Below are 12,387 nucleotides of genomic sequence, written 5' to 3'. Positions count from 1 at the left end.
AGACAAAACAATAGCTACAGCGAATAAATGGAGGAACTAAAGAGACTGCGCGATCAAAATGGGAAAGGGGCTGTCCTGTCAGCGTGAGCTAAGAGACTTGAGACAGGGACCAGGGATGTGCAGGGTTAAGACATTTTTTAGAGGAGAAGTGCTGTTTGGTACCTGTGCAAGACCAGCTGTGATGATGCTATGATCGATCAGATGTCAGACATAAAAAGCACGGCAGATGGCTTGGAAACTCCTGGCTACCAACCGCCCAGCCCCCACTCTGTCTAGAGAAATCAAATGGAGGCCAAGCCAGAAGACCTGGGTGTGGCCTCAGCTGTGGACAGCATCAGAAAGGGGCCGGTGTGGGCTTTGAGAAACGATTGAAAGCAAACAGCTTAGGCCCTGTGTCCCTCACCAGAGATATACCGGCTTCTGTTTTTCCACTTCGGGTGATAAACCAGCAGGGTTTAATTCTGCAGAGTGTGTCTGGGAGGTCAAAGCAGCCTGCATTAGCTTCTGTCTTCATGTTCTATAGCTGTCTTGACAATCTTCATGCCCAGAATAGCTTGAAGCTTAGAAACCTGTTCTCTGATCCTTGGAGACTAGAAGTCTGAAGCAGGAGCGGGATCAGTCCTTACAGAGGCTCTGGGGAGTCTGTTTTCTAAGCCTCTGCTAGCTGCCAGCACCTCTACCATTCTTACAATGTCCTCTTCTCTGTGTGTGTCTGCGTCCAGATTTCCTCTTTTAAGGACAATGATCATTGTGTCGGGATCCACTCTAACCTAGTATCACTGTTTAACTGTTACATTATTTGACTGTCTATAACAACAGAGATGCTAACTTATGCATATTGTCACATGCCTAAGAACTAAAGGTCGAGGTGTAAGCGAGGGTATTTTTTTGTGTTTGCATGCATGTTCATGTATGTTCAGGTGCCCATGTGTGTGAATGCATCCACATGGGGAGGGGGAACATGCCAGAGGACAACCTCAGGTATCATTCCTCAGGTACCATCTACCTTGTTTAAGACAAGGTCTCTCATTGATCTGGAACTCAACAAACAGACGGAACTTGCTGGGTAGTGAGCTGCAGCCGGGGACTTCTCTCTCTCGGCCTTCCCGGCCCTGGAGTAACAAGCACGGTGTATTAAACAAGGTGCTTGCAAGGGAACTGCTCTACTGAGCTATCTTCCTGGACAATGAACATATTTTTGTGAAGACACAATTCAACTTACATCTTCCAAGCGGGCATATTACTGTTTACACTGATACAAAGCACATAATTAGTTTGCATAATTAGTAGCACATGATTGGTTTGCCAGGGCTGCCACAGAAAGATGCTACAAGGTACCCTCACCCACAAATGCCATACAGCCCCTTCACCACCGGGCATACTTTTCCTCGTACTTTTCCTCTGAGATTGTTACATCAAGAATGGCATGGGAGCCAAGCTAAGTTCTTTTGAAGCTGTTCTCCTTGGTTCAGATGAGCCCAGAGATTCACCACAGAGCTCCACAGTCATTCTTCCCAGCATGCCTGTGTCCTAACCTGGCACTGCACTAGGCTCTCTTTCTTTTGTTTCAGCTTAATCGTCTCTTTAGAGAGCTCACTCCCAAAAGCATGGGGTGGGAATCCAATATACGAATTTGGGGAAACATAATTCATCCTATAACACCCACAGATTACACACAGAAATGAAATCTATAACACCCCTTAGTACAAATTCAGAACGCAGTCAACGGGTTCTCACAGAGAGCCTTCATTGAAGGTCTCGTATCTCTTGTAGCCGTACCAGGTTTTCTGCTCTCCAACAGGTATAATCCCAATAGGACTATCAGTGTATGAATCTGCTATAGCCACATCATATGGCTTCATACAGGCATAATCCCGGTACAAATACCACTGGCTGCTTCGTTTGCCTTAATAAGTAATACGAAGTTGAAACAAGACGTCAAAACGGTTATGCATCGGTTTGCGACTTGAGCAGCATGTGCTGAATCCAGTCCAGGTTGATGACTGGAGTATTTTTTCATTCTCGTTTGTTTGTTTTGGTGTTGAAAATGTGTTGGCTACAGACAGCACCTTAAGTTTAATTTGTGTTCTTAACGATGGCTCCATCAATTCCTTCAGTCCGGTCAACGAAACAATAAACAAGCCCTGACTTGTGAGAGCCGCTAAATTCCTATCTTAACATGCTGACTCTGCTTCCCAGTGCGATGTACCCGGCCGACCGTGCAGGCGGAAGGCAGGTGTGGAAGGCAGGTGTGACAGCACAGCAGCGATTGCCACCGGACTAACACAGTCCTAACAAAATAGCTTTCCCAGAATAGGTAAGAGTGGGTTGGGTGTATGGCCCAATGGTAGAGCACTTGCCTAGCCTTGTGAGGCCGCTAAAAAGAAAAAGAGTAAGAATATGTCCTTTAATTTATCCTTTCCACGCAAAGTCTCTCTAAATCACCAACTTTTGTTTTCAAAAACACCTAAGTTTTAAAGAGCCTTCTTCGACACTATCCCGCTCAGGCCCTGGCGTGTTATCCAGTCACACACAATCCACACCCATCCTTGTCTCTGGGCATTAGGTTGGAGAAGGTGTTCTAAAATGTAATTACGCAATAAAAGGCACAGAGACTCACTGAAACGCCTGTGTCCCCATCACTCTGCTTGCAACCAATAACCATAACCAGTTTGTATCCCTCCCTCACCACCACTGCCTAGGTGCCCCGGAGGACCACGTGTGGAAGCTTTCATTTGCGTATCTGTCTTAGATTTTTTGGTGTTGAGCCTTCTCTCCAGCCCTGCATACCTCTCTCAACATTTGAACTGCATACACTACGAACCAGACAGCTTCCATTTGCTTAATTGCTCTAAATTCAGATAGTTTATTGTCTATCCCCTGTTGATGCCATTTCTCTGGCTGAATCTGTACTGACAGATAGACCTCTCATTCTTTTCTGTGGCAGCATTTTGTTGTGGTCTTTTCTTGTTCTTTCTTTCCTTTTTTTAAAAACATTGATTTATCTATTTTACTTGTATGAGTGCTCTATCTGCATGTACACCTACACACCAGAAGAGGGCATCAGATCCCATTACAGATGGCTGTGAGCCACCGTGTGGTTGCTGAGACTTGAACTCGGGACCTCTGGAAGAGCAGCCAGTGCAGTTGAGTCATCTGAATCACTGAGCCATCTTTCCAGCCCTCTTTCTGGTTTCTTTTGTGGTTGCTTATTTTAGGCAATGATCAAAGGAAAGATTTGGTGATTCGAGAGCCTTCTCTCAGGAATAGCATCCTTCATGGTACCAGGAGATGCCATACGAACTTCCAAAGGAGGAAGGTCACCATCACTCCTACCCAGCTATGATGCCCAAGAACCGTGCCATACAACCATCAAGGCAAGACAGCCCTTGGGGGCAGCAGTGAGATGTAACCCTTGCCAGTAACCAAGAGCTCTCTCATTGGATTTAAGACCTGCTCAAAAGGAGGGAACTCATACCTAGGACTGGAAACCTAGCCGACCACTTAATTCCAGTGAAGTCGTGGATTTTGAAAGAAAACCTCAACCACCCCTTTACTAAACCAACACGAGACGCACTAAATACTCGTGTTTAAAGCTGCAGATAACTCTCATTCTCATCCTTCATCAAGGAACCTCTCTTTGTAATAGAAGGAGACTTGTATGAAACAAACGCCAAACAAACAGAAACAAAAGACGATCAATCAAACTGCAGTGTTGTGGGGTTGGGGATTTAGCTCAGTGGTAGAGTGCTTGCCTAGAAAGCGCAAGGCCCTGAGTTCGGTCCTCAGCTCCAGAAAAAATAAAAAATAAAAATGCAGTGTCGTGGAACACGGACACAACAAATACATCTACAATATGGTTCCCAAACCTAAGGCTCGGGGATCGCTGCAGAAGTGGTACAGGTAAAGCTAAAGGATCAGGGAGTTTGCTATGAGATTGAATCTCCTGGTAATGTCAGAAGCTGTGCCCATGAATCCTCACCAACAGGACTGCCTAAACGTGAGGTGAGTGATACGATCGACAGGCTAAGTGGTCCTAACCCTACACGAAGAACTACAAGCAACTAGGAGGTACTGAAGGAAGGGGAAATGATCTTCCCCAGGGAAAAGCACACCAATGGCTATCCAATGTCAAATGGTCAACCCTCAGAACATACATACAAGTAACATCATACAGACCAAGAGGGTTGTCTTTGTATATTTAGGAACATATATGTGGACAGAGACAGGGAAGGGGTTCTGAGGTCAGGTGACAGGCTCAAACCCCATTTCTCCAACTTATATCACAAAACATCTCTATGACTCTATTTCCTCCTTCACAGATTAGACGGCAGTGTCTCTCCCTACCCTCAGAGGGGGATTTGAAGAGCCCTAAAGGAACGATTCTATTCAAGGTTCTAAAGGTGCCCAGTACTTACAGCCAAGTACTCTCCACTCCTCTTATTGTCCCTTCCTTAGGTCCATCAGGAAAATCCTAATGGACACCAAGATCAATAGCCCATTCCGTGCTCGAAAGTCTCAGACAAATGTCAAAGCCACTGTGTCAAGTCACAGCAACGACAGAGACATTTATCCACCGCAGTAAACTGACAGTCACCCATCCATTCACAGAGGTTTTCGGTTCCTTTTTGAACCATTTATTTGAGAAAATTTTGTGTATGTGGCGTGGGGGGGGGGGGCAGTGTCTATGCAGATTTCTGTGTGAGCATAAATATGAAGACTGAAGGTCTTTCTGTGTGAGCATAAATATGAAGACCGAAGGTCTTAGTGTTGTCCCCTAAGAGGCATCCATCTCAGTTTGGGGAACAGGTCTCTCACTGGCCTGGCACTCACTGATCAGGGCAAGCTGGCAGTCCAGGAAACCTCAAGAATCTACCTTACTCTGCCTCTTTAAGATGGGGACCACAAGGGCTGGAGAGATGACTCAGCGGTTAAGAGCACCCGACTGCTCTTCCAGAGGTCATGAGTTCAATTCCCAGCAACCACATGGTGGCTCACAACCATCTGTAAAGAGATCTGATGCCCTCTTCTGGTGTATCTGAAGACAGCTACAGTGTACTTATATATAATAAATAAATAAATCTTTAAAAAAAAAAAAAAAGATGGGGACCACAAAAGTAGACAACCACACCCAGCATTCTTGGGTGGGTGTCGGGCTTTGAACTTAGGTCTACCTGTCAACACAGTATAGCACCTTAAAACTGAGCTGTCTCCTTAGCCTGAGAAATTTCTACTTTAATGAAAAGAAAAACAAAGGTTTTTAATTTTCCAGGTACCCGCAGACAGAACACGGTAGCACGGGGGTAGAGAAACTGACAGGGCCGACAGCGCTCGTGTGTCTGTGACCGTTGATGACTGTGGGCTGCTGTCTGTATACTAAGGAGCTGTGCCTGCCGTCAGACCTTCTGGAGTCTCTTGGCTACTTGCTGGGCTCAGTTGCAACGTCCTCTGTCATTATTACCAGGTATTGTTATGAAGCACAACCAATTCCAAAACAGGATTTAAAGAAATCGTCTATCGAATTACCTGAGTTTGTATTTTGCCACCACTTCAGCAAATCCCGGGGTACCTGACCCAGTATAGAATAGGATGCGCTTCAAATGTTAGAGTATTCTGAAGTATCCAAGCGTTCCATTTTATTCTCTATTATAATAGAGCTGGGTTTAAATGCAGAAGAGGCCGTGCATTCTAAATGGAAAGGGCTGTGTTCGCCTATCTGGCCTTTAAAGGCGTTTTCACATCTTTCTTGTTCATGATTTTCGTCGGCAACAACAATGAATCCCATTCCAAGAGAGGTACCCTATTGAGAACGAATTTGATTTCAGCTCGAGCTCTGGCAGGTACGCATATAGATTGGGGAGACACACGAAAGTCAAATAGCAGCTACCTCAAGCCCAGACAAAGCACACACACAAAGGCATGTGTGCACGCACACTGCTCGCCTAAGTCCTGACATTTTTTCCAACGCATACCTTAGGGCCTACTATCAGCATAAGAATGGATCAGTTGAGTGCCTTATTTAAAGCAGATCAAATGTCTCAAAGAAAAAGAAGCAAACCCAGACAAGTCTTGCAAAGTCAACCGCTATTGATTTCCTTAGTAAAGAGCCCGCTATACAGGAGCAAGTCTTTCATTACGGTGGCACTTCCAGACTGGCCTTACAGCCTTCTGCTGTGATGACCCGCCCCCACCACGGCTTCAGCGTGTTTTCTGCTTGGTGTCCTTGCAAATTCTCATGGGTTAGTCCAACAGGCTCCTAGCAAATACCTCGGATGTGCTCAGCTACCCCGGGGGATGGGGAAACCTACTTACTTCTCAGAGCGTATTCTTTGGGCTTCAGTGAATTCAGATCAGAAAGGAACTCATCAGTATCTTGCATGCACTTGAGAGAAATGTTTCTTGCAGGAGAAACAAAAGGGAACAGAGCGTGCAGGCAAGCTAGCAAAGTGAAGGCCGTCATTTCTCAACCCGTCAGGATCGGCCTTCCCTTAGACAAAGAGCCTAAGGTTTATGAAAGCCACTGTCTATAATGTGTTTGGGGGGAGGGGTTAAATGTGAAGCCTCTCACTCCTTAACAAGCAAAGAGACAAACCGCATCTCCTCGGCCACCTGCAAAGCGGACAGATAAACCATGGAAACCAGTCTATGTACAATTTGTTATTGTCGCGTGGGTCAGGGCTGTGGATGTGGCACCACTGGCCACCTGGTTCCCTTTAGTTATGCAGATTAACATGTCCAGCTCGCAAGAGTCAGACTCCGGTTCTCTCTGGGTAGACGGCCCCCGTACATCTCTCCGGGTTTAAAAACAAAAAACACGTTGATGACGCAGAGCAGCAGTATTTGGCTTCTGCCCGAGAGTGATGATAAACCCAGCCTGTAAAATGACTGGCAGGATGATGAAGCAGGGCTTCTCCGCGATCATCAGCAAAGGTCACACAGCTCTTCAGGGTTTTTACTGCTCCCTGGAAGCAGTGTCGGCTTGGGAGTGACGCGCATGCCCACGGGATAGAGTCCTTGCTCCAGGCAGATGCGCGCACACCCACACGCGAAGGTTTAGAACACACATCCGGGAGAGGAAGTGATGCTGACTCTTCACTGTGCTCTAAGAAAACAGAATGTGTGGGTCACCAGGTAAACAGCCTCGGTCCAGAAAAGCTGGCTTTAAATAGTAACTGCTGTGTCTTCGCTCGAAGAGCCGCACGCCCGCGCACCTTGTTTACGCTGCGGAAATGCGTCATGTGGGTAGGCGAGACTCGGCTGCACGTTCTGCTAATGCTCAGAGCATCTGCTGGTACCCTAAGCTTCAGGTCTTGCCTCAAAAGAACGCACACATGTGTACACATATAGACAGGCACGCACTCTCTCCAGTGTCCCTTTGATTCCTTTGTTCTCCTCAGAAGTTGAATACTTCCTTTTTTTAAAAAAAAAAAAGTATAATGTTTATGCCCGGACATGATAATGTATGTTTTATGATCTGTCAGTCAGTTCAAAGGGACCCTGGTATATAGTGAGACCCTGTCTGAAAAATAAAAAGGTGTGTGTGTGTGTGTGTGTGTGTGTGTGTGGTGTGTTCACAGTGGTCACACACGAAGAGATCAACAGGCAACTTTGATGGAGTCTGTTCTCTCCTTTCACCTTTATGAGGGAATCCAGGGATCAGACTCAAGTTGTCAGGCCTCTGTGGTAAGCAAGTCACCCTCTGAACCTCTCACGGTCAGTTTCTACTTTATCTTTAAGTCACTGTTGGCTCCTCTTGGAAACCCTCTGGCCTCCCTCCCAGGTAAGGATAGAGCAGGAGAAGAGCCATTTTCTCTACCACTCACTGGCTTTGCCCACTCATCACTCCACACGACAAGGTTTACTCTCTAGCTCTGTCAGGCGCTGGTACAAGATTTAAAATTCTTTTTTGGCATGGGTCTGGGGATTGCACCTAGGGTATCATGCCTGTTCGTGAAGCACTCTACTAGTAGACCCTCTTATATTGAGGCGGGGTCTTACCAAGTTGCCCTGACTGTCCTTGAACTCACAGTGTAACCTACACAGCTCTCGGAGGGCTGTCCACCTTCCTGGGATCACAGGCCTGTGGTCCAGGCCCATCAGAGACTAGCTAGCTTAGTTTTGCCATCTGTAAGCATCATGCAATTGCCAGCCTCCCACAGGTGTTTGTAGAATCAAGTTAGAGCTCTGGACACACAAACATCTAAACTCTTCAGTCACATGCATTATAGGACACTGTCAATGCCAACTGGTTTTATTTTGCTAACCACCTCCCTAATGTTTGTTGTTGTTTTAAGTGTGTAGAGGGCTAGGGCCAGGGCAGACTGCTTGCCTTCCATGGGAGAATGATGTCCTAGGTTCAATACCAAGTACTGTGCCCCTACACAAAAAGGTGAAGAGGGAAATGGGGGTAAAAAAGAGGCTTAGCTATTTTGAGTATGTATGACTGATTAAACAGAAATGTCTTCGAACCTGACTTTGTTCATGAAATGGTCACAGGAATACACTCAAAAATCAGAATGACTGGTGCTGAGGCTGTATGTAGCTTCGTTGGGAAGTGCTTGCCTAGCATACAAGAGGCCCTGGGCTCAATCCCAGCACCTATAGACCAGGCAGGAGGGCATAGTCCTGAATCCCAGCCCTGAAAAGGTAGAGGTAGGTGGATCAGATGTTCAAGGCCAGCCTAGCTACATGAAACAGTCTTAACAAACAAACAAACAAACAAACAAAAACTTTACTTTTGGATAACCAAAAGTTTAAGGTGCTTCAGATGTTTGTCCCAACTCCTAAAATAAAATAAAATAAAATAATGACTAGTAAAAGTTTAAAGGAAATCAGTCATTTCACAAGGATATTTTAGGCCCCTGATTTATGCAAGACACAGAACTGGGCACAAAAATAGGACAGGAAAACAAATATTGCCTTCCTTTCCTGCCAACAGGCCCTCATCATTTCCTGGTGCGGCAACCATCAGCTGACTAACGCTCTGAATGCCAAGGTCATTTCCTTCTAGCTGGCTATGCAAATGAAAGGCCATGAGACCTCATCACTTGGCGGTGGGCTGGGGAAACAAGGCTCTGCCTTTGCTGATCTGTCACATGTCAACGTGAGAGAGAACGTGTAGCTGGTTCTACTGCTCTGGGATGGGAACCTGAGAAGAAACGGGTCTTTGTATTTGGGAAAAGCGGAGCTGTGGAGACACTCATGCTGAGTGTGACAGAGTCTTAGCAGATAGAAAACTAGCGTGGGGCAGGGATGATGGGGGAAGGAAAACAACCCAGTACACATGGGAGGTTGGTCTAGCAGGTGTGAGCAGCTGGTCAGCATGCTTCATTCATTCACTCATTCATTCATTCATTCATTCACTCACTCACTCATTCATTTATTCATTCACTCATTCATTCATTCATTCATTCAGTTATGAATTCATTCTTCAAAACAAGTTCTTGCTCAATGGCCCAGACTAGCGTCTTATCCGTGATCCTCCTGTCTCAAGTGCTGGGATTTCAAGTGTGCAATGCAACCACCCTCTGGCATCGGTTTAGCGAGGGAAATAAAGAAGGCTTTTGTACAGAGGTCTTCTGGGCTATGCAGAAGGATGTAGAAAGCTCTCCTGAAGAGAACTGGGGAAGAGCATAGCAGAGGAGGGGTCAGCGAGGGCAAGCCTGGGATGGGAATGTGCAAAGAAGCAGGAGAGGAAGCAGTGGGCGACAAGGCTTTGCCAGTGACAGGATGTGGGGGAAGGAGATGGGGATCACCTTCATTTCCAGTTACCCTGAGGAGTCTCTTCTAAAATAGCCGGCATCCGAACGTTGGTTGGTGGGAATCTTATTCGGAGGGCAGCGGAGTTTCAACTTCAATGTCCCACAATGTGGGCATCCAAGTTGGCTCTGAAGAGCCCTCTAAGACTTTATTTTTGCTTTAAGAACACATGTGTGTTTGTGTCTGTGTGCGACTGTGTGCATGGGAGTGCAGGTGCCCATGGTGAGCAGGAGAGAGTGTTAAGTTGTCCCCTGGGGCTGGTCGTCCCAAATGGTGCTGGGAGCCAAACTCGAATTCCCCAACACACTTAACCAGAGCCATCTCTCCAACCTCAGCCTATGGATCCCTTAAAGGCGGCCAGCTTCTCTCCCTCTGACCAAAAATGGGTAGCCACCACAGCCATGGCTACCAGCGTGAATACACTTAAAATGCCCCTGCTTCTACAGGAGAGTCAACGCAGGAGAGTGAGGGCCGGGTGAGGTCTTCCGGCCATCTGCCTCCTGCCAAGATCTATACTACAAGCAGGTTTCCAAGTGTTTCTCTGCCTCATTGGTCCTTGTCAATCCCACACTGTCCCATCCAACCAACAGGCCTGTGCCTGCCCTGTTCTCAGCCACACACCATACTCTCAGAAATAACCGCTCTGCTTAGCCTGACATGACACGAGGATGCAAGAATAGCTTGAACTAAGCCTAGGGTTTCTGGAACTAAGAGGAATGTCTGTCGTGGGGGACTCTAAGTGCAGTATTTCCCAGCACAGTCTTGCAAACATGGTGGTTGTTCTTGCATTTAGAGACATGTGGCAGGGCAGCACACCGTATACCTGAGAAAAACTCCAGGATAAAAGGCTTGCTGCAGGCACGGCAGGCTAAGTAACAGTCCCTTTAAGGCTCCTTTAAACATCTAGAGCGAGCAATATAAACAGGGCTGTGTCGTGACTCACAGCTACCCTTACAAATGGAATTTGGAAGCTGGTCAGGAATGTTTTTCAGGGAAGTACTGTTCTACTTCCTCGAGTTAAAAAAATAGATCCACTTGAAACAAGGAGAGTGTAATTCCAGGACAAACCTGGTGATCCGAAGCGTTGATCCATCCTCTGCCTACCTGGAAGGATATTTACTACACACGCCGGCAAGCAAGCAGGTAGCCTTCAGCGTGTGTCCTCTCCTGCACTTTCACTCTGGCAGTGGAGAGACGTGGCCTGCTCGTGCCATGCATGCTACTGACGGGCCCTGTTCCATGACTGTCTGCCCAGAACGGCTTAGTCGTCTCATGCCTGAGGGTAGATCTGCACTTGGCTAGCCCCTGAGTTCTTCAACAGCCCTGTTCCAGCAAACGGCTTTGTAAAATCTCTTTCTGAATTCTCTTAAAGTTAAACCATTCCAGGACTAGGTGCTGGCTCGGTGGTTAAGAACATCTCTCTGCATGCGGGAGAGATGGCTCAGTGGTTAAGAGCACTGACTGCTCTTCCAGAGGTCCTGAGTTCAATTCCCAGCAACCACATGGTGGCTCACAACCATCTGTAATGAGATCTGATACCTTCTTTTGGTGTCTGAAGACAGCTACAGTGTACTTATATATAATAAATAAATCTTTAAAAAAACCACACACACACACACATACATATACAGACAGACACAGACACACACACACACACACACACACACACATACACACACACCACACCACACAGACAGACACACACAAACACATACACACACACATACCACACACACACACACACATACCACACACACTCATACCACACACATACACCACACATCACACACACACACACACACACACACACATACACACACAACCACCACATGTGACTCCAGCTCTCGGGGATCCCTGTGTCCTCTTCTGGTCCCCACTGGCACTGCACTCACAGTGCAAACCCACACGTATAGATGTAACTGATTGTAACGTTAGATAACCATTTCAAACTATCACTAAAGTTAAGCCTTTTCGGTAATGCTGTGTACTGCATTACAGGAAGTTCACTTGAAAGTTTACAAGATCTAAGTCAGACACCCCGGCTCTGCCCTTCCAAAGAAGAGAGAGAACATCAGTTAGCGGATGCTCAGGAAAAAAAAAAAAAAGAGAGAGAGCCGGTTATACAAGCTTCATCACCTGATAGATGGAGGGGTTTGGGTTCTTGTTTAAGATAGGGTCTCACTCTGTGTAGCCCAGGCTGACTTTGAAATCATCGTAGTAGCGCACATCAGCTTTAAAGACCATGGCTATCTTCCTAGCCTGGCCTTCCATGTTTTGAGGTTATTAGTACGATGTTTAGTATGACGAGTGCATACTAACATGATCGCCAGGACCCATTGGGCCTTCGGAGAGGGTTAAAATAAGACAGGAAAAGAGAACACTCGGGGCAAACTAACATTAACCACATTTCAAATTTAGCCTCATGTCCAAGCCACATGGACCAAGACCCATGTATTTAGCATGAGTGTTTTGGGGGTAATGGTAACTACAGAATTACAACTGCTAGCCCTGAAGTTCTTCGGCAGAGTGGAAACTTGTGTATTGCTTTACAGTTCCCTCTCACCACTGCCCTTACCATAGCCCATAGGTTTTGGTTGTTTCCTTCTCGTGTATCCAACTTCGTAGTTT

The 12,387-nt window shown here is 46.5% G+C and overlaps 1 protein-coding gene across 1 annotated transcript in view; it reads right to left on the bottom strand.

The window, feature by feature from the left end:
* Positions 1 to 6,486, bottom strand: part of Oacyl (O-acyltransferase like) — a 51,690-nt gene extending 45,204 nt beyond the window's left edge. The window contains 1 exon segment of the mRNA NM_001106139.1: positions 6,313 to 6,486. Within this exon segment, the coding sequence (NP_001099609.1) occupies positions 6,313 to 6,460 (148 nt within the window). The 5' untranslated portion in view covers positions 6,461 to 6,486.
* Between the last annotated feature and the right edge of the window lie 5,901 nt (positions 6,487 to 12,387).

This window comes from Rattus norvegicus, chromosome 18 (assembly GCF_021556685.1).
Source record: "Rattus norvegicus strain SHRSP/BbbUtx chromosome 18, alternate assembly SHRSP_T2T, whole genome shotgun sequence".
NCBI lineage: Eukaryota > Metazoa > Chordata > Mammalia > Rodentia > Muridae > Rattus > Rattus norvegicus.
Note: the sequence above shows the minus strand (reverse complement) of the source record. Positions and strands in the feature narration are given on the sequence as shown.